This window comes from Cylas formicarius, unplaced genomic scaffold (genome assembly GCF_029955315.1).
Source record: "Cylas formicarius isolate icCylForm1 unplaced genomic scaffold, icCylForm1.1 PGA_scaffold_4__25_contigs__length_36172078, whole genome shotgun sequence".
Taxonomy (NCBI): Eukaryota; Metazoa; Arthropoda; class Insecta; order Coleoptera; family Brentidae; genus Cylas; species Cylas formicarius.
The window spans coordinates 15,153,045-15,175,192 of NW_026844334.1; the positions used below are offsets into that span (position 1 = coordinate 15,153,045).

The 22,148-nt window shown below is 33.7% G+C and overlaps 1 protein-coding gene across 1 annotated transcript in view; it reads left to right on the forward strand.

Moving 5' to 3' along the window:
• The first annotated feature begins 200 nt into the window (after positions 1–200).
• LOC132700647 (uncharacterized) overlaps positions 201–22,148 on the forward strand; it is a 32,537-nt gene continuing 10,589 nt past the window's right edge. The window contains exons 1-3 of the mRNA XM_060668111.1: positions 201–374; positions 20,985–21,123; positions 22,015–22,072. Of these exons, the coding sequence (XP_060524094.1) occupies positions 20,998–21,123; positions 22,015–22,072 (184 nt within the window). The 5' untranslated portion in view covers positions 201–374; positions 20,985–20,997. The remainder of the gene's footprint in view (positions 375–20,984; positions 21,124–22,014; positions 22,073–22,148) is intronic.

A 22,148-nucleotide genomic window follows, 5' to 3' on the forward strand; every position in this document is an offset into this window, starting at 1 on the left:
CAGGTCCGATCAGTGCATAATATATCGGAGATATTGTAGCAGATTTTTTGAATTCTCATATTTTTGCTTCAATTTATTGAGCTAGAGATTTGATATCTTCTTCAACGTTTGTTAGAACTTATTTAAAATTACAAAGTTTAGACTGACGCATTTGTGAAGCAAATGACCGCTATTGGTTTGTGTCATTTACCATATCGATTGTCCGCTCATTGCGCCGGTGGCGCTCCGTGTCAAACAGGGCTCCCTAAAAGGCGTCGCGACGCAAATATCAAATAGTACGAAACCTGTTGTCCGCGCGGTAACAATAACAACCCGCAACATATGGCCTAAGTTCGTGTTTTGCTGACTTCACTTTGACGCCAACGTTCACCGGGGTAAGTACTACCACCTTCCCATCAATTATTTTCCGCTGTACAAACGTGACCTCCTACAGATTCATGACCATGGACCGTCGACAGAGTTAACCTAGATACGCGAACTTGACCTTTAAATTGTAATTTTAAGCTGAGCAATTAGGATGCTCTGGCGATGAATTTAAGCAAAATTTTACCGTAACATTGCAAAAGTAACGAGATACTAATGAGATCGGGGGACCTTAGTTTGTTGATTATTATACACTTTTGATATATCACGACACGACACCACGATTCCAAGCACAATTTAAAAAATAAACTGGGTATAGAAAAAATGCATCAAATAAATGATATTGCACTCGAATTTCAGCATCCAGGGTGGCGAAACGGAATGGTTATGGGTGACCATTAAACAATCAAATTTGTTAAAAATTAAATTTTTAATTTTACAAGGGTTAAAAATTATTTTCTTCGGAATTCGCTTATTGTGTCTATTTAAAACTTTAAAAGTGAACGTCAATGTACAACTTTTATAACTTTTTTTTTCTAAAATTGCTAGAAGTTGAATTTGATTTTCCTAAAATATTTGTTGTTCGACTCTGATAATTTAATTTTGGTAGGTTTAAGACATAATACAAATAAAATCGAACCTGTATCTTTAATGGTCTAACAGTAACTCACATAATCCCATTGAAATCTAACCATGTATATAGCCTCTTGTTCTGCTGTTCATTTTTCTAAACACGATATTCGTGGTATTCATTTTTGTTTTAGTTTAAACAGTAAATCGAGAAACCCATTTTTCACTAATTATACCGAATTTTGACCTATCTTATTATCAGTATGAATACGTCAGATTACATGAAATGAAGAGGTTTAAAAAGTCAAATTTGTGAATAAGTAAAGATATCAAAATGACTCAAATATGCGTATTACTTTTACTATACAGGATATTTTATAATTGAATTTCAATAATCAAGGAGGCGATTTATGGGTCCATTTTAAAAGTAAAACTTCATATTAACATATGTCCTAATCGTCTTAACTTTAGAGATACAGGGTGGTAAAAAAAAAATATTTTTTTAATATCTGTAATACAACGTTAGAAATTTCGCACACAGGGACTATGCATCACTAGGCATTATTTAGTGCCCACATTTTTTTTAATTACACCAGTGGCGAGCGTACGTTATGTCACCTGTCTATTTTGGCAGACATTGATCTCTCTTAAAATAAAAATTATTCTTACAATCTCCAATCCAATAAAAAAATAAAAACCTCTTCTCTGTCTTCTCTGCATAGTCATAATATTGTTATCACTATTATTTCTTTTGCGCATTATCCCCTTTTTGACCAAGAAATATTATTTACAGATGAAACTAACTTTTCCAGAAATACAATCAGAAATTTCCACAATAATCATATTTGGGCCGATGAAAACCCCCATGGCATTGTAGAATATAAATATCAAGAACAGTTTCCGGTAATTGTTTGGGCTGAACCTGTTAGAAATTACTTAATTGGACTCTTTTTCTGTCAGAAAGGCAAATGGCCATAGTTATCGCCTGTTTTTAGAAGAGGATTTGCCAATATTTCTAGAAGAAGTACCGTGGTTAATTAGTGCCTGCTCACTTTAGTGATGCAGTAAGAGAATATTTAAATCACACATTTAATAACCGATGGGTAGGTCGCTGCGGAACTCAACCGTGGCCCCCTAGGTCCCCAGATTTAAAAAGTTTGGACTTTTTCTTATGGGGGCATCTGAAAAGTCTGGTTTATCACCCCCCAGTTAACTCTGTAGAATAGCTGAAGGATAAGAAACACTGGAGGTATACTTCAAAGAGTGAGGGGCAATATGAGGAAAAGAGCTGTAGCGTGTATCCTTCAACGTGAAGGACACTTCCAACAACTTTTTAGATTCTATGTTCTCCTTTTTTTCAAAAAGGTTGTTTTTAAAATAAGAATCGTTTATGTTTATCTTGTTGTTAGGATGTTATGTTATTTCATTAAAACTATAAAAGTAAAAAGAACAGTCTGAAGGACACTAGTTGGTAGCTAAAAATTAGATATTTTGTTTTAGATAGATATTTAATTTTTCACACAAAAAGTGTAGCGGCGACCTAATTAACCAAACCATTTTATTGGTTCATAGACAGTCAGTGGCACGGCACTGATTTCCTTATGTATTTGTATTGATTTATGAGCAGATTTAATATCTGATTTTTTTTTATTTCATTATACTGTTTTCACTTAAAAATAAAAACTAATTTCTCTGCATGTTGTCATATTAACAATATTGTTATGATTATGCAGAGAAGAGGTTTTTATTTTCCTAAGGGAAAACCGTACGTCAGATTGAAATAAATCAAGAAATTATTGGAAATGGTTAGAATAATTTTTATTTCAAGAGAAATTTATGGTGTACCATTGGTGTAAATTTTATTAGAAATAATTGGAGATTGTAAGAATAATTTTTATTTTGCGTACGCTCGCCACTGGTGTAATTAAAAAAAATTGGGGTACACTGAATAATGTCTCTGGATACATAGCAAAATTTCATTAGAATACTTATAGTAGTATTACAAATATGAAAAAAATATATTATATTTCTGAGAACTTTACCACCCTGTATGTCAAAAGTTAAGAAGTTTAGGACATATGTTAATATGAAGTTTTCTTTTTAAAATAAATAAAATAAAAATAAATCAATTAATTAATTAATTAATTATTGATATTAGATTAGAAAATACCCTGTATAGAAGCTGTCCTCAAATACGAACAGAAAGAATATTTTTTAAAAATGGTTGGGATTTATGACCCTGTATAAAACAAACGCTGCAAAAACGTAGCGATAGTGCATAAAATAAAAGATAATCTTTAATACACTGAAATCTATGTCAAATATCTTTGGTAGCTTTACACGTCATTTCTAAAACAGTTCACAATTTTTGTACATGTTGCGTTCTATTAGAATAGAAAAATATTAACGCGAACAACATGTAGAAATATTTTATGTGAGTACAACAAAGATAAAAGATAATCGCTTGGTCTTAGATAAAGTCTCAGCAAACTGAAAAGTTTAACCAACTTCCACCTAATGTCTATATTTTTCCGAACAAAATGACGATTACAGAAAGTCTTAAATTAGAATCAAATATAATTCCAAAGTGTGCCAGTTGAGTCTTTTTAATTCTAAAGTATTTTCTCGGTAATTAAAAAAGTTTGAGAGATTTCAATCCGGAATTCACTAGGATGAAGAGTAATTATTTGAACCAGAAATAGCTTTAATAAGGGCGGAGAAAAATTTGTTCTATTATTCTATAAATTTAATTATGCATAGTATCCAGAGAAACTAATTTTATTTACACAAGCAATAATTCAGCAACAGTATCAATATCACATCATGACGGTTATACTGAATTTGTCTCAATATGCCTCCATCATCTCGTCTCCTTCTAATCAGTTATAAATTGATCGTTTCAGGCTGTTCAGAAAAGATGTCTATAAAGCTACTAAGCTTGGAAGGGCGTACCCACACACAGACATACCAAACTCAGAACTTTGATAGCAGCATAATTATTTTTCTCTAAAAACAAAACGTAACATACCAGGTGACGCAATACAAGATTTAATTCTTCTTCTTCTTTAAGTGAGTAGTTGGTACTTTTCTCCTCTCATGACGTGTCCAAGGTACTGAAGTTTACGCTTTTTTACCGTACTTTATCGGTCCATTTTACCTTAAGTATTCTACGGTACAACCACATTTTAAACGCCTCCAGTTTCCTTATGTCCAGTTTCTTCATAGTCCAAGCCTCTACACCATAGTACAGTACCGACAAGACATAGCATCGCCCCATTCTGATTTTTAAATCCAAGCTGAGATCGCCGCCACAGAGCACTCTTTTCATTTTCACAAACGTTGTTCTCGCCTGTCCTATTCTAGTTTTGATTTCTTCAGAGCAGTCGTTATTTTTATTTACAATTGTACCTAAGTATTTATAACTGTCAACTATGGAGTGGTTATTTATATGAATTTGTGAATTGTTTGTGCTGTTTTTGATATTATCATAAATTTTGTATTTTTTACGTTTAGTGATAGTCCGAATTCTTCACTCGATGTATTAACTTTGTCTACTGCAATCTGTAATTCGTTTAGGTTGGTAGCTATCAGGATCGTATCATCCGCATGTCTTATATTGTTGATAGGCACTCCGTTAATTTTTAGTCCTTTCGTTTCATCGTCCAATACTCGTTTCATTATTTCCTCTGAGTAAAGGTTAAATAACATCGGTGATAACACGCACCCCTGCCTAACGCCTCGACGGATTTCTATTTCTTCGGTGTTATTCCCTTCTATTTTTACCACTGCTTTTTGATTAAAATAAAGATTCGTAATAATTTTTATATCTCTGGTGTCTAAGTTCTTCTCTTTCAGAAGCTGGATAAGTTGTTCGTGTCGGATCGAAGGCTTTGTTGTAATCAATGAAACATATATAAAGATCCTGATTCATATCCATACATCGTTGGGCGAGAACGTTCAAGGCAAATATTGCTTCTTTTGGGCCTAAGCCACCTCGGAAACCGAATTGACTCTCGCTGATATTTTGTTCTAATGTTTTGTATATCCTGTGATGTATCACTTTCAGAAATATTTTTAGCGTATGACTCATTAGACTGATTGTTCGAAAGTCTGTGCATTGCCTTGCATTATGTTTTTTTGGGATAGTGACGAACGCTGATAGCAACCATTCCCTGGGTATAATACCTGTTTTGTATATGGTGTTGAACAGATCTGTTAGACTGTGTATGTTTTCCTCTTCTATCAATTTGAGAATTTCAGAGTGTAACTCATCAGGCCCTGCAGCTTTTCCATCTTTTTTGATTTTTATAGCATGGATGACCTCTTCTTTAGTTATTTCCGGTCCACTGTTTTCTTGTTCTGTTACTATTCTGTTTATATCTCTCTCATCATCGAATAATTCTGTTATGTAATTTTTCCATGTTCTTAGTTTTCCTTCCATTTCCATAATAATTTTGCCATTCTGGTCAGTGAGTATTGACGGTTGTCTTTTTTTCTGTAACCCTGCCAGTTCTTTTACTTTCTTGTGGACATTGAAGCTGTCGTTTTCTTGAAGGGCTTCTATTTCGTCGCATTTTCTTTTGTAGAATACCTCTTTTGCTTCTCTTATCTGTGATCGGATTTCTTTCTGACTATTCTTAAATGCTTCGTTGTTGTCTTTTACACCACGTCGTTCGTTCATCAAATTCAAAATTTCTGGAGTCATTCATTCCTGTTTTTTCCCTATTTTCTGTTTTGTCAGAATGGTCTTGCTCGGCTCAATTAATGCATTTTTTAAATCTTTCCATTGTTTGTCCGTGTCTTCTTCCGCTGTTATTTGATTGTTTTTGAGGGTTCTGAGGTTGTCATTGATCTTATTTTGTAGCCTTTGTCTTGTTTCTTGGATTTTTAGACCCGATAGGTCTATACAATTTGTTGTTGGTATTACTCGTTGTTTTTTAAGTGTTATTAAAAACCGGGCTATTAGTGGATTATAGTCCGATGAGACATCTGCCCCTGGGTAGGTTTTAACTGATTTGATTACATTCCTATATCTGTGATCTATCAAGATGTAGTCAATTTGGTTCCTGACTATATTTTGTTTGTTGTCTTGCGGAGATTTCCAGGTGTACAAACGGCGGTTTGGAAGTTTGAAGAACGTATTCGATATAATAAAATCGTTTTCTTGGCAAAATTGCAGCAGTCTATCACCTCTTTCGTTTCTCCTACCAAGTCCATATTCTCCCACATATTTGTCAAATCTACCTCTGCCAATCTTGGCATTGAAGTCTCCTAATACTAGTGTTATGTCACTTGATTTTAGAGATTGTATGATGTTATTAATCTCGTTGTAGAATTCCTCAATGTCTTCGTCACATTTATCTGCTGTCGGGGCGTATGTTCGAATTATGTTTAATTTACAATGATACGTTTGAAGTTGGAGTAACATGGCTCGGTCTGATATAGGGGTAAGGTTTATTACTGATTTATTGATTTCTCTGGATACCACGATCGCAACTCCATATCTATGGTGGGTGTCATCACTTCCTGAGTAATAAATGGTGCCGTTGGCTATTGATTGTTGTCCAGAATTCGGCCATCTAGTGTCACTGATTCCTAGGATGCTTAGATCTAACCTTTGCATCTCCTGGATAACATTATGTATTTTTCCAGGTTCATATAAACTGCGTACATTCCATGTACCAATTCTCATAGCTGACTCGGGGATTCTTCGCACCCTCTGATCATTTAAGATCTGCCGGGGACTGAGGGCCGTTTGTTTTTTGTTTTCAGCCATGATGATTTGTACTAGGGAGAATCGATATGATCTTTAATGCAGTGGGTTCCCCTTGCCTTCAGCATTCTCGTGCCGTTGACCGTGTTGGTTCATCCGCCTTTTGGACCGATTTCTCAATCCATGGACCAGAGATGGCCCTACCTCTTGATAGCTCCTCCACCCGAAGCTGTTGACCATCAAAAAGGGGGACTGCTTATACCGGCAGTCACTCGGTTGGTCTGACCTTGTTTCCCACCGGGATTGGTTACCACGATCTTCCACAAGGTTGGTCAGGTTTCCAGGGAATACCACTTGGCGGTGAGAGTCGGAATTGAGTAGGAGAGGCTGACTGACGTTCGCTGGAAACAACGTCATATATTCGCTTCACTACCCCCTTAACCCCCTTAAAAGATTTAATTGATATGTAACAATTTATTAAAATGTTATTCAGATGACACCTTACTTTGTAATTGGATTATACTTGTAGAGTATTGTATTGGATAAATAAATAAATGTTCCGTTCACTTCAGAAAAAATACCAAACGAATGAACCGTGTAGATGTCTATTTTATAGTAATCCAAATAAACTTTTCTCGCAACGAACCATGAGCGTAGATAAGGGCACTGACATTCATTCTTGGATCTAATGAAAAAAACCTTCAACTTCGGACATTAGACGGAACTAACCATAACTTTCACATGTCAACAATATGGACGCACGCCAATTGAGATACGGTATCTCGATTTCAGAAGATAAATAACCACACTTTTAATATCAAACGAGTGATTTCGATTATTGTCCAGCGTACCACGTATGTTGTTCCTCTCCAAGAAATTAAATTCCCAAAATCAATCGGGACACAGTTGGACGTCGAAATGAATTAATTTGTATCGGAAACCATTTTATTTGGCGGAGATATAGGAACGAAACGACTTGGCAACCCATTCGACGATATTTACAACGCCAAACCCGAGTCGGGAACTTTAACTATTATCTCAGATTCGGAGTCGGTTCTGCTAAAGTTTGAACCATTTAGAGCCGCAGTAGATCGCCAAAGTTCGCCCAACTTTTATAGTTTAATTTGGTAACTCGCGATAAAATATTTTGGCTCTTTTTTTTTTTTCGTTAAATAACTCTATGTATAAGCGTCAGGATTTACTCAAAAACTGTGTTCCGAGAGTTCAGCAGGGGTGAATAAATAATCACCAGACACTAAAGATAAATGCCGCAATTTAAACTATATTACATACGGCAAGAGCATAATGGTTAGATATTTCACTCGGGTCCGTCGCGTCTTATCAACCTGAAAGGCAGAACAATATATAGCCACCCATATTGTCATTAAGGTAATTACGCAGTCCTGCAAGAAACGCTTCAAGTTTTTGTCACTCTAGTATACCTAATAAGAATGCTTGTCTTGTGAAGAAATTTTGTACCTAATGGCCAGAGTAATTAAGCTTCCCCGTCAGCGCAATACATTTAAAAAAAAGGCTGAGTTAGCAAAAGACAAATTCTCATCAGCAAAAAATATTTTATGTGAGAATTATCAACTCATCTCCAGTACTAGAAATATTAGAAATGCTGATACCACATGATAAATTAAGTTTTAAGAATGGTAAGGACCTTTTATCCATTCAAGACAAAAGATCGTTGAAGAGCACAGCGAGACGAACGACGCGTAACGAAGCGAAAAGGAGTTTTATCAAGCAGTAAAGTTTAAAGGAAGACTTGTTTTTTTTAGCACAAGGAAAATACATTAAAATACAGGGTGTTTCGAAATTAGACGTCAATATTTTAACCATGTGTTCTGTGGCCCAAAATAAGTATAAAAGTGCATATAAACTAAGTTCCAAAACGTCTCAGTTTTTAACATACAGTAACTAGATTTTTTAGACTCTATTTAACGAACTAAAACGTAATATGGGATTGTCTTCAGAAAAGGCGTGGGAAAAATTTGCCCCAAATTTTTTGTTTGTCGACTGCAGAATTTGAAAATCTTCTCCCGTCTGTAAAATATCTAATTACATACCAATCTAGCGTGCGGGAAGCGTCACTTTTCCCCGTCAGTTTCGTTTCCCACGGATCAGAGCCACTTCGGACATTTCCGGGATTTTACCGCATGGGTTTGGGAGCAATCGGATGTTTTCGGAGATATTTCCCACGCTTTGAATTTTGACGTTCGTCAATTCTGACGGTCACGTCAGTGAATGTATTCTTGTTGTTTTGCGAAAATGTACCCAAAAACTAACGGTCGTAGAAAAAGTATAGTATGCAACACGTTCGGTAAACTTTTTAACTCATTTGTTTATTAAAAACTCGCTCCGCTAGTGTCAAATGCAGTTTACCGCACTTGTTGCATAATATACTATTATTAACGAAAGAAGAATGAAACTATCAACTGTAAAGCTAATTATTCTAATAAAAATTATAAAGTTTACATTTTAAAGAAAGTTGATTGTTGATGAAAAATAAGATATTTAAATCTGATCGGAGCTGTTTTCAAATAGAGAATTGTGCAACGTGGAAATTTTGAAAATAGATTTTCAATTAATATGTGGGCGGGGATATTAAACGGCACACTGCACGGTAAAAGTTTAGTAACTGTATGTTAAAAACTAAGACGTTTTGGACCCTAGTTTATATAAACGTCTATATGAACTTGTTAAATAGAGAGTTTTATTCTCTCTCTTTTTAAAGATACATTTTTCAAAATTAACTGATTTCATCACAATTACTTTAACTATTTTTGTAGCATGCGAAAGGGCATGCGAAACAGTCTGCCAAAGGCAATTAACTAACATTTTTAAGTGGGATTATTGGGTTCATGCTGTTTTTCATAAACATGCTGCTCGAATCCCAATTTATGCTATTCTCACAGTGATTTTAGCTAATATTCAAATAGCGACAAATCCCTAAAATTTGAATTTAACAGATCCGAAACTCTTCTAGCTTCTAATAGTGGTGCGCTGTCTTGTCAAAATAGTAATGAACATCAGTTTAAGCACTTTAATTAGAAATAAAAAAATGTAATAGTTCTATTTATTTATTATTATCTACGTGTATTGTTGGGTATCGGCCTCTCTCTGAATATCAGCTAAGATCACTATCAAAATTGTTAATATTTTGCATAAAGTACAACGAAAAACTGAAATATTCCATTGTTCACTTTCTAACTCGAAAAATTTTGGTTAACTGGCTTTGATAGGTTTTCGCACACTAGCCAAAAAGAATCAAAACAAAAAAGAAAGGTCTCGGCAACAATGATTAGATCTGTTCATTATCAAAAAGTTCATTCAATTAGTTGCATATAAAAAATATAACAAAAACCAAAAGAAAATATTAGAAATTTGTCTAGAGAATTTAATTGAAAAAGTGCCTGGAAGAATGTGAAGTATCGTTTTTGAAATCTGAAAAATAAACATAATAACAATTATATCGCTGTCCATAAATCATATAGCTACGAGCATCTCCTCTAAAATCATCCACATTTGCTCACTATGAACAAAGAACATCGTCCTCATCAATCATTAGTTAATTAATTTTCCACGATGTCAACAGATCTTGGACCGCCATTTTTCACTGGTTTTGTTGATCAATACATTTATTATCAAAAATATTGCTCTAACGAAGGGAGAATTTATACATCCCATTATGACGCCAAAATTTATCTTTAGAAATTAAAAATAGCCTTTCTAACGGAAAACTCATTTAATTTTCAGTTTGCCGCTAGAATTTGCTGGCGTTCGGATACGAGTTTCCATTGTTGCTCTAATTTAAATTCCAACACTTCGAAACGGGTCCTTAATGAAATTCTTCCGTTTGTTTGGCAATTAGCTTTTGTCTATCAATGAAATGGAATAGCGTCCTGCTTTATTAGCGACACAATTTAATAGACACACGCCTACTGGTGCCACCCAACATAAACAGGACAAGAAGCACAAAGGAGACTTGTTCCCTTTGTATGCAACGTCAAGTAATTGATAAAATCGCTAGAAACTTGCAACCAACACAAAAAATTATAATTGCCTTCCCATTCTTTTGGCAATATAAATATTTTGTGCGTATACAAGGTGAGAGACATGTTATTTTAAAAAAATTTCAGGCGTAGTCTTACGCGATGCTTAATGTTCGAGATACTGGATGTCGAAATTTTACTTATATTTTCGATTTTTGTCAATTATTTTTCAATAAAAAGACACAGCGATCGGAAATTATGTTTCGAGGGTTTGCGAATGTTAATATGTATTCTCCAACTTTTTTACGTAAAAGTGGTCCCTAGGAATAACCGTTTTTAAGAAAACCTTAAGGGAGAAAATTTTACGGGAATAATTATCGGTGGTCCCGCGCGAATATCAGAATCAAAATATAATAAGTTTTTACATACCCAATCTTCCAAATATTAGGTGTTCAAGTTTAATACCAGTTCGTAATTGTTCATGAAAATTGTCTCGAAACTGATAAGCACATTGTCTTTTCCTTAAAATTTTTATAGTAATTTCCATTCCGTTTATATGTCAATTTTTATGAAATTCACAGCGTTGCGCACTTCATATTTTTGGTTATTTCTCTGTAAAATAAATAAAAATTTAAATCACTGCCCTGAGAAGCGTAAAAATCACAAAATTATAGTCAAATATAATGTGTCAGTAATACTCAGAGTATTATTTTCTTTGGAATTATGTGATCAAAAATGAAAATATCTTAGGTAAAAAAGGCTACAATTGAAAAAATTATGTATTTTACTTCAGTTGTTGCTATTTCATCACTATCTACAGTGGTGGCCAATGAAATATAAATATAATATATTTTGTGGCGAATAAACCTTTAGAATATCATTGCAACTGCATCTTTTGGGCATAAAGTTTATAAGCATCTGAAAAAATTCTACCTGCATTCTGCTTTAGTTATTTCCTTAAGTTCTTGCTTATTTCTTATTTTCTGCTTGATAACTGTATTTTTAAGGTAAGTCCAAAAATCCTCAATGGGTCGATATCTGTCACAGAAAACTCTTTCCACATTAATGCGGCTCTCTGGAAATACCATAGCAAGAAAAATCTCCACTCAACTTTAGACTACCCCCTTCATATTTAACGGCTTTGATGGTGTGTTTTGATAATAGTTCGTGGTTGGGCGTTCTTCTAACATATCGCCATATTACACAATTTCTTTAACTTTAACTTTAAACGATGTGTAATGCTCTTTGAAGAAAATAGAGCGACTTTTATTGCTTCTCCACCATTCAGGTGACTTGCCTTAAGCCTTCTCGGAATTGTCTTTGAACGTATTTCTAACCGCAGTTCAGTTTTAATAGCGGTAGATGACTTAAATGGATCGTTTTTAGAAGTCCGAAAAATCTGTCTGTCTTCATAACAGGTTGTATTCTTCTTGTTTGACGGTTTTCACGTACCGATTGCCGATTTAATGCATTTTTCATCTTCTTTTTAGAATGACAGTATACAGTGGATAGCACATCTTGAAAAGAATTATTTAGAAAAATTTCCTAACTCAAAAGCAGTTATTCCGCCACTCTATTTTAATGGCCAAACAAATATCATTTTATTTGTGCAGCAAAACTACGGGTAGTGTAAGCTCTAATGTGACAAAAAAATGTCAGGTCATCACTAATCCCAAATTTATAACAAATTCTAACATACTTCCAGCGCACTAAGGCTTTACCAATATACTGTTTGCCCCAGTCATCTAAAGGAGAGTTTTGTTCTGTTAGTTCGAGCTATAGACAGCGTACACCACATAGCAAATTTATTATTTTCTGGAGCGCTTGTAAATTGACCTCTGAGCAGATTTTGGCAGAAGAAGAAGTCAAATCTATCGTCCACAGCTTGTAGAAATTTCTTAGAAAAATCTTGAGTAGGCTAATCACTACATAAAACGTTTTTCAAATACACATATATTTTGCTTTTTTTTTAATATTTCATATCATTCATACATAATTAATATGCATTCGAGCTTATTTAAATGTTACGATTTAACCTTAGTATACTGCCCAGCGACGTTGTCTAGCTTTTCCATGAATCGAAGCAAAATGATACGCGCAGTGAAATAAATAAAATATACTGTGTGGTAGGGTAGGTTGTGCACTAAATTGCCTCCGATTCTTTATACTTTTCATTCAGTGGACCAATTTACTTCCCTCTGTGTTGCTATATTTAATTTATTCAAGAGACAAATGGAAAGCATAGTGTTTTAATATATTATATATTTAATAAATTATTATTAAAAAAACAATTAAGAAACAATAAAAAGAAAATTGAAATCCTCTATCGCGCCTGATATCAACTTTAGAAATTAATAAGTCTGTTTAAATTGCTGCTTTCCCTTTGTCCCTTGAATAAATTAAATATAGCAACACAGAAGGAAGTAAATTGGTCCACTGAATTAAAAGTATAAAGAACCGGAACACTTCGAAGTGTTTTCGGAGCGCGAGCATTGAAGATGCCAAGTGAGATTTTGGCGAAACGTCTGCAGGATTCCAGGATTATGTCTGCATTGTAATATTGCCTCGTATTGTTTTACCCATGTTTTACGCTCCTTGATCGTCAACGCCTTATAAAAATACAAAACAACTGTTGTAGGTTTGTGTATGGCTTAAGGAATATGACCACGTGTCCCCTCAAATTAAACTGTTTCAGTGGTGAAAAATAGGCAATTTATTTGAATACCTATTCGTTGTTTTGATATACAGCATCTTAAAGGCTTCTTTTTAAAACATAAGCTAGTTTTTCGCTGCGAAACCCACAATGTAAATATTAGGGAGAATATGATAACTGATCTGCTCTACGCGGGGGTTTACTGATAATGCGCCAAATACATTTAATCAGTATAGACATTTCTTTGCCTTATCATCATTAATCACCTTAAGCCTTAAAACGTTTTCGCAAGAACATTAAAGGCGTGTTATTAGACAAAGAAAGTGCTGATTGGGTTTTTCGTCTTTTAATTAATCATAGAATTATTTCTATAATTATTTACTTTCTTCTTCTTTGGTTTATATTTTATTTTTATTTACCACGGGTTGTTACAAATTGTATTCTCAAAAAGGCGTATAATATAGAGACTAATTTTGTTGCGTTAATGTTGAGTAGTTGACTCAATCAACTTGACTTCGCCCTTTAATATTTTAGTATTATATAATGTGTATTATGTATTTTATGTATCTCAATTTTTAATAAAGACTATTTTTATTATTATTGTTATTATTATTATTATTATTATTATCCCTGTCGGTTTGAAAACATAGCAGTATATATAAAATGCATTGGAATAATTAACCAAACCAGAGTAACTAACTTTTAACAAAAAAAATGTATATTAATTCTAAGAAGTTAATTCCACCGTACATGAAACCGTAACACTTGATTAGGTTGTACCTAATACCTGAAAATAACTTGTGTAATGTAAAATATGTAAGTGTAATATGAAATAAGTTTGATTAACGCCACTTTAGTCATGAGTTTCATTTGGAACGAGCGGAGGGCAGCAACTATTAATGGCTCGCGACCATGGTAACGAAGCTGATGTCTGAAAGTGACACTTTGCGCCCGCTTAGCCGCGCATAATTGGATATTTTAGAGTAGGGAGTAGAAAAAACAAATTCTGCAGGTCACAGACTACACTACTTTTGTGTGAGCCACGTGACTTTACCCACTATGCGCCAAATAAAAGTAATTTCGCGGGACAAAAGGCGGCAAATACCGCAGTCGGCCGTATAACGAGGATATTGCATTTCGATTCGATTTGCTTCCTATAAAATAAGACACCGGCAAAATATATAAAAGGGCGATTTTATTTTTAGAACCGCTCTCACGTGAATGTAACAAGTTTAAGATTAAATTTTCACAAAGGTTTCCGTATAACCTAGAGAACGTAAAGGCGGTAATCTTACGTAAGCAGCGACGCGAACTGCTTTTACCGATATATGTTTCCAAATCACCTGAAATATGGTTGTGGTTTTGACATTGTCCAACTTCCTTACAACATTGAAAATAATCGCAATTGTTTTGATGAAATACAATAAATAAACTAGCAAATTCCTAGTTTAGCGGATTTACTACAGCCGCGATAATACGGAACTTGTACATTATTTTTATTTCTTTAATAGATTTGTTTATGTATAGACATAACGCAAACCAAATATGAAAATTCAAAACCCAATATTTAAGTTGCAATAAATAATTCAAGTTGTGACACCCGGCTGTTCCTTTTAAACGACACCAACCGCGTGGGAATGATCGTGACGTCATACCGCTGCTTTTCGATCGATAGTGTTATTCTCAGGTTGTAAGGCGAGAATTATATTATTGACGAGTATTTTTGTCTAGTGTAAACGTGTGTTTGTATTTATTCTACGCCAATTTGTATTTGTGCTTAGCGTGATTTACATGATAATAATGGAAGCGACACAAAAACAATATTAGTACAACCCGTAAACCTCCGGATAAACTTTTTCTTCGTCTGCCAGAAAATAACAACTGTAGTTTTTTGTTAACATTATTATCAAGGGTCACTTTAGAATTAACCGTGCAAACATTTTTAACTCTTCGAACTTGCCCCCATCCTATTGCAAGTCTCCACAGAAATGGCTTCATAATTTACATTTTATTTAATATACTGTTTAAATTTTAAAAACTTAATAACTTTAAGCTGATTACAATTCTGTATTGGTTTAAAACTAGTGGATACATTTTCTACGAACATACCTTTTAATTTGAACACCGCGAAACTCAGCAAAAACATATGCACTAAAGGTAAATTATCAGATTGACCGTTTAAAAAATCGGCTTCAGTCATTTCCAAAACTTTCTGTTTGAAACTAAACACAAGATAATAAAAACAAGGACAGGATTAAAACTAAAATCAAAAATTAAAACCATTAAGACGAACGTGTTGTCGCTTTCTAATGGGTTCTCTATGCTGCCATCCGGCTGGCACGTAGTCTTACAAGCTAACTGACGTCACAACGGGTCACAGCCAATGACAGCGCGTTTCAAATGGGATTTTAAAGTTTACAATTTTTAATTGCTTATTGTTATTACATAGAACTACGAAATTATTTTTTTTTATGAACTGTGTGTGGTTCGTTTAATAGCATAAACTTATTTTTATAAATAACATTTTTCAAATTAAAGTTTTGTTAAAGGTCCCTACTGATTTAACCTGCTTTCCTTTGGCAAACATTTGCAACTCTACGGAAATGGACAATTAGTGTGAACATAACAATGAACCCATATTAATGATCTCTGAAAATAATCAATAATTGTTAAAATAATTCAATAGGCTATACAGATCCCTGAATAATTAATAATAATAATAATAATAATGTACAGCAATGGCTTACAACCCTGGATGGGTCTTTGCTGACTTCACAATAACCTCCCATTTCTGTCGGTCGGCCATCAGATCAAACGGTTTATCTATATGCAATGCTCTTAGGTCTTTGACAATATTGTCTTTCCACTGAAGCCGTCGACGTCCCAGTGGTCTCTTCAGAACCGGTGCTTCTTGGGACGCGGGTTGGACTCTGGGACTACATGGTAGTCTCCTTACATGTCCCGCCCACTGCAGTCGCTTAGATTTTATTTCTCGTACAATATTATTACCTCCGTATACTTCTTCCAATTCTTTATTGGTACGCATTTTGTATCGTCCTGTGGTTGGATTAATTATAGGGCCATATATCATTCTAAGTACTCGCCTTTCAAACACTCGCAGGCGTTCTTCATCTGCTACAGTTAACGTCCAGGCTTCGCAACCATACATCACTACAGGTCTTATTATTGTCTTATATATTATGATTTTGGTACGCCTCGATGTTCGCTTGGATTTTATCAGGTCTTCTACTGCACAGAGGCACCTATTACCGGCCTGGATTCTGCAATTAATTTCTGCTGTTCCGTCAGTGTTTGCTATTAACATCCTTCCCAGATATTTGAATTTTTTTGTGATGTTTTGGCATACTCCGTCTTCGTGTTGGTTATTTCTAGCGCAATACATAATTATGTATAATTATTTTTTCTCCGTTAATTTCAAGCGCAATGCTCCTCGCGTATTTTTCGAAACCATTACACACACAAAATAAATGTGGGACTATTATAATGTTCTATTGCCCTTCGGGATTGGAATTTCGGCGTATACTTTACTCGAGACCTTCAATTGTGTGAACATTTCTGGAAAGTCGATTCCAATTTTCTCTTTACTCTTGGAAAAAGATAACGAAGGTAAACGAATTATGACACCACATTCACTAGATTCACTGCCCCAGAACCATCATCAGAAACTCTTCCGACACTTTTGATGTTGATATTTACAAAATGTTATTAAAAATATTAAAATATCTAATCGCTAAGTTTTGTTATACTTTTTGCGACAATATATAACGACAAGCGACTCTATGAATCGGATTTCTGAGATTGCTTGTTCGCGTATCGGCAAGCAACCCCTTTTAGCGTGACAAGAAATTTTAAATATTTACAGTTCAGAAACCGCGCACATGCACGTGCACAAAGCACCGTTTATGCATTACTTATATGCGTGCGAAATGTGTTTGATAAAAACATACTATCCACTAGATAGGGCTTCTTAAACTTTTTAATATAGCGACCCCCTTCAAACTTAGGAAATTTTAAACGACCCCCTCCTCCATATAATGAAATATATATTAACCATAGATGTAGATGTAATATCGCACTATTTTACAATGTAAATAAAATAAAGATTAAAGAATACGTACCCATTCATTTCACATATATATAATTGGAAACGTTGACGGGATATCGGTCGTAATAAAACACAATAAATAGAATGACATAAAACTATATACATATATAGTTATTCAATAGAAAAAATAAACTTTTGTAACAATTTTTTATAAGAAAACATAAAACTATATATATCCAATAGAAAAAATAAACTTTTGTAACAATTTTTGTAATAAAAACATATTATTAACATCAAACAATATTAATGTGACGGATGTGATTGTTTATTTTTACACAAATAATTAAATCTAGGCTCAATTTGAGTTAGTGCAGATCGTAATAAATTTTCAACGTTTATTAAAGTTGAACGGTATTTTGATTTTATGTAAATTAATGTGGAAAAGGCTGATTCACATAAATATGTTGTACAAAATGGCAGTAATTTGTTCATTGCCATTTCCGATAGTAGGGGATATTCTGATTTGATTTCTATCCAAAATTCATGCACAGGCACTTGAGAAAATCTGAGTCGCAAGGTAGTATCACTTGTTAATTCGGCAAATTCTTCTTGTGCTTTTAAGTTTAAAAAATTAATTTCTTCCATGTCAATTGAAAATGGATTGCAAATCCATTGTTGTGTATCGATATCATTGGGAAAATACCTATGCATGTAAACTTCCATATCCTTCAAATGATTTTATTTTATTATAATTTTATAATTTTTGTTATAGGAGTATCTTTTTTTGAAATATTGTTACTAATTATATACTCGTCAGTAAATGGAAACATTTCGAGCGATCCACTTTCCACTCTGTTCTTCCATATAAGAATTTTTTTAACAAAGGCCTCAAGTTTATTTTTTAACATAAACATATTAACGCAGACTCCCTGCATTGATAAATTCATATCATTGATTTTATCAAAAATATCTGCCAAATAGCATAGCTTGAGAAGCCATAAATTATCGTGAAAATAATCGGCCAAATTAGAATTTTGCTCTGTTAGAAATATGACAACTTCATCTTTTAAAGTTAATAATCGTTTCAAACTTCGACCTCTTGATAACTTCAGCATGTAGCAATAAACTTGTATAATCCGAATCCATATCGATGCACAAATTTTTAAACAATCGACTATTAAGTGCTCGACTTTTGATAAAGTTAATGATTTTGACTGCATCAAAAAACACAGTGTTTAATTCTGGTGCAATTTTTTTAACAACAAGTGCCTCTCGGTGAATCATACAATGCGTAAATGTAATATGATCATTTCCAGCTTTAACAAATGCTGTAAAACCAAGATCTTGTCCGGTCATTGCTACAGCACCGTCCGTGCACACACCAACACAATTTTTCAAATTTAATCCTTCTTTTTCAAAAAACTCATTTACTTTTTTATATATATCTTTTCCACGAGTATGACCTTCCAGAGGACGACAAAACAGTATATCTTCATGAATGCTTCCCTCATAAATATATCTTACAAAAAGTAACAACTGTGCCATTTTTGAAATGTCTGTCGACTCGTCCAGTTGTATTGCAAACTTTGAGCTGTCTTTAAGCCTCATAAGAAGCTGTTGAAATTGATCATTGCTAATTTCTGAAATTCTTTTGGACACAGTGTCATTTGATAATGGAATTTTACCAATTTCAGCAGCATACTGTTTTCCGTGAACAATTTCAGACATTCTTATAGCTGCAGGTAGTAAAAGTTGCTCTCCAATAGTAAATGGCTTTTTCGTTTTTGCTATCAAATACGAAACTTCATACGATGCCAATAGATATTTATCATTCAAAGTAACATACTTCTCCAAAGTGTTCTTTTCTTTATTTGATGTTTGCAAAAGACGCTCAAAATATTCTATTGGCTTTTTTGATAACGTTACATGTTTAATATTCAAATGTCGTTGCAGTTTTGACGGTTTCGTGCTTTCTGCAGCCAAAACTTCTTTGCAAATTAAGCACACTGGTTGTTCTTCATTGTTGTGAGAAGAGCATGTGAAGCCATACTGCAAATATGATTCGTCATATTTTCTTTTTTTTTGTTTTTCTAGAAGTCGGATTTGAAGCACTGCAACTTGGTTTGTGACGGCGTGGCAGACTTATTAGTTGGAATTTTAATTAGCCATTTATCCATGATGGTTAAATAATAATAAATAATTAAACAAAATGTAGTTGAACTTTAACGTAATAATTAAAAACACCAACTGAAAATTACACAGTAAATACACACATGTTACTACGAAGACAAAGCCGAGTCCAAACTAAAGTACAAACAGAAAAATAACTACACTCGAAACTTTACCCCCCTGGGGGTCGCGACCCACAGTTTAAGAAGCCCTGCGACTAGAAGATTTGAAACTCAGGGTGTTTGCTGAATAACCTTCGTCATGGACGTTACTATATAATTATAGTTATTATTTTAGAATACATAGCTGCGGACAATATAGTGTCCGTAAGGATGATGCGATGCTAAACTCAACGCGAAATGATCCGTTACTAAAAATATTCTGCATCTGGTCAAACGACTAATAGTTTATAAGATATTGTTAATTGGGTTACCCTGTAAATTTTTGTGTCATTAAAAAGACCTTAAAATAAAAGATTTGAGTTTTCGACAACCATTGCAGGAACCACTGGCAAAAGTCTTTTGGTACTATGCGGTTTGCATTTTTTTTAAAGTTCTTCCAATATTAGTTTTTACTAGTCCTCTCGGTGTATTTTACCTTTCGTTTTGAGGTTGTAGGATTATTTCGAAAGGATTCTAAAACTACCTTTTTTTGTAACACTCTGTGTGATGTACAGTTTTATGTCCTTTTCTTTTCGAAACGTCTACTGTTATTAATTGCCTTTAAAAAAAAATTATCCCATTTATTTAATATTTGACAATTATCAGTACACGCCTATTTTCTTGGGGTCGCGCCGTCCAAAACTTACTCATTCAAACTAATAAAAACACTGTAGTTCAAATAGCAAAATAACAAGCATGCTGAAAGAATAATTGATTCAAATAAGTTTTTTACAATACAATTTTTCTGTTGATAATTATTAAACTGTTAGTTTTAAAAACATTACACTTACGCCAATAAATTCTACGTAAACAGGTGCCGCGTAATTTTTTTTATAGAAACCGAAAATTATGCATAGTAGAAAAAATACATCACATTGTGTTAAGGTCTAAAAGTATGCACGCATAAAAATAACTTACTAATACGCAACCAACATTACGCAATTCTGATATGATATACCAGTCCACAAAATGATCTAGAAATACTTTCATCTTTGATTTCCTATTCACTTAAGCACCTTTTTTGGAAAGAAAGGTAGGCCGTCCAATTCAATTATTGAAACTTCGGTTTCTCTGGGGACAGCTCAACAATGGCTGACGGGTGACGAATTGCAAGCACGTGGACTGATCCCACGGATAAGAAATGACCGAAGAAACATTTATTTTATTTGCACTTATATGGGACAAGACAGTGACAAACGGACGTCAATTGTCGCATATAATAAAAATATAAATTTGATTGAACGGTCAATATTTGTTAAAAATTGAGCAGCATCCATTTTTTCTTTTGCAGCTCACGCCCAAACATGACAACAGAAGATAACGGCAATATTGGAGCAATTCTGAAACCTACTTCCAGCAGCAATGAGGACCTGAGTGAATACACTGACGCCGACGAAAGTATTTCCGCGCCGACCGAATTTTTAGCTGAAGTAGGGCAATCTACAAACTAATTATTTTAAATATTCGATCTAGAGCGCTTGTGAACTCTGTGTATCACAATAAACTCGATCTATATTGAAATGGCACTGGCATCATAGAAATGTGCGACAACTTTTACAATGGAAAAAGATTGTTAGTAAGGGGGATTCTTGTCTTTGTCTTGCTAATTTATATTTATTTATTTATATGGATATTTCTTACTGAAATCATTTACATATTTGATCATCTGTAAATTTTTGTAAAAAATAAAATTTATAGTAATCGAACTGAAAGTAACCAAAACTCCGAAAAGGCGGATACAAATTACTATACTTCATTCCAATTCAAAATTTTAAGTCTTTTCTACAGTTTCAAAAAATGTGTAGTATCCATTTTTTAGGAGTAACATTCCGACTTAAAATATTAATACACATTTAACTAAATACATACACTTAAAAAAAATAATGCTTGACATTCCAAATCACAATCGAATTAACAATTTTTTTGTATAAGTTAATGAATGATTACTAACTTAAAAACCACAATCATAACATGCAATACTTCGAAAATAAAATAAACCTTCTTTTGTCGGATATATACACTTTTGCAACTACATCCAAGACAAGAATTTACCATTTGCAATTTGCATACACAGACAGATTGGTGGAGTACAGCTGAAAGGAGAATAATAAAAAATAATCTCTTATTACATTTATCTCTAGTATAAGTTTTAGTAATAAGTAGTAAATAAGTATTAGTATAACCGTATTACAAAGAAAAGGGTAAACATTATTTACCGACTTGGCGTTTAATCTGTAAAATGTTATTCCGTTTTTCTAAAGAGATAACTAAATCTATTTAGTATATAATGGAAATAACATTCTAATTGTGGATATTTTCAGTTTCTATCGGCAGTTATGTTAAAGGACTACGTGACAGCACTGAAGTATTGCAAATTAAGTGAGTAACTTTGCCTGATTAGTGATTCAAGCACGAGTTTTGCATTACCAACCAGCAAGTTGTGATAAACTAAATA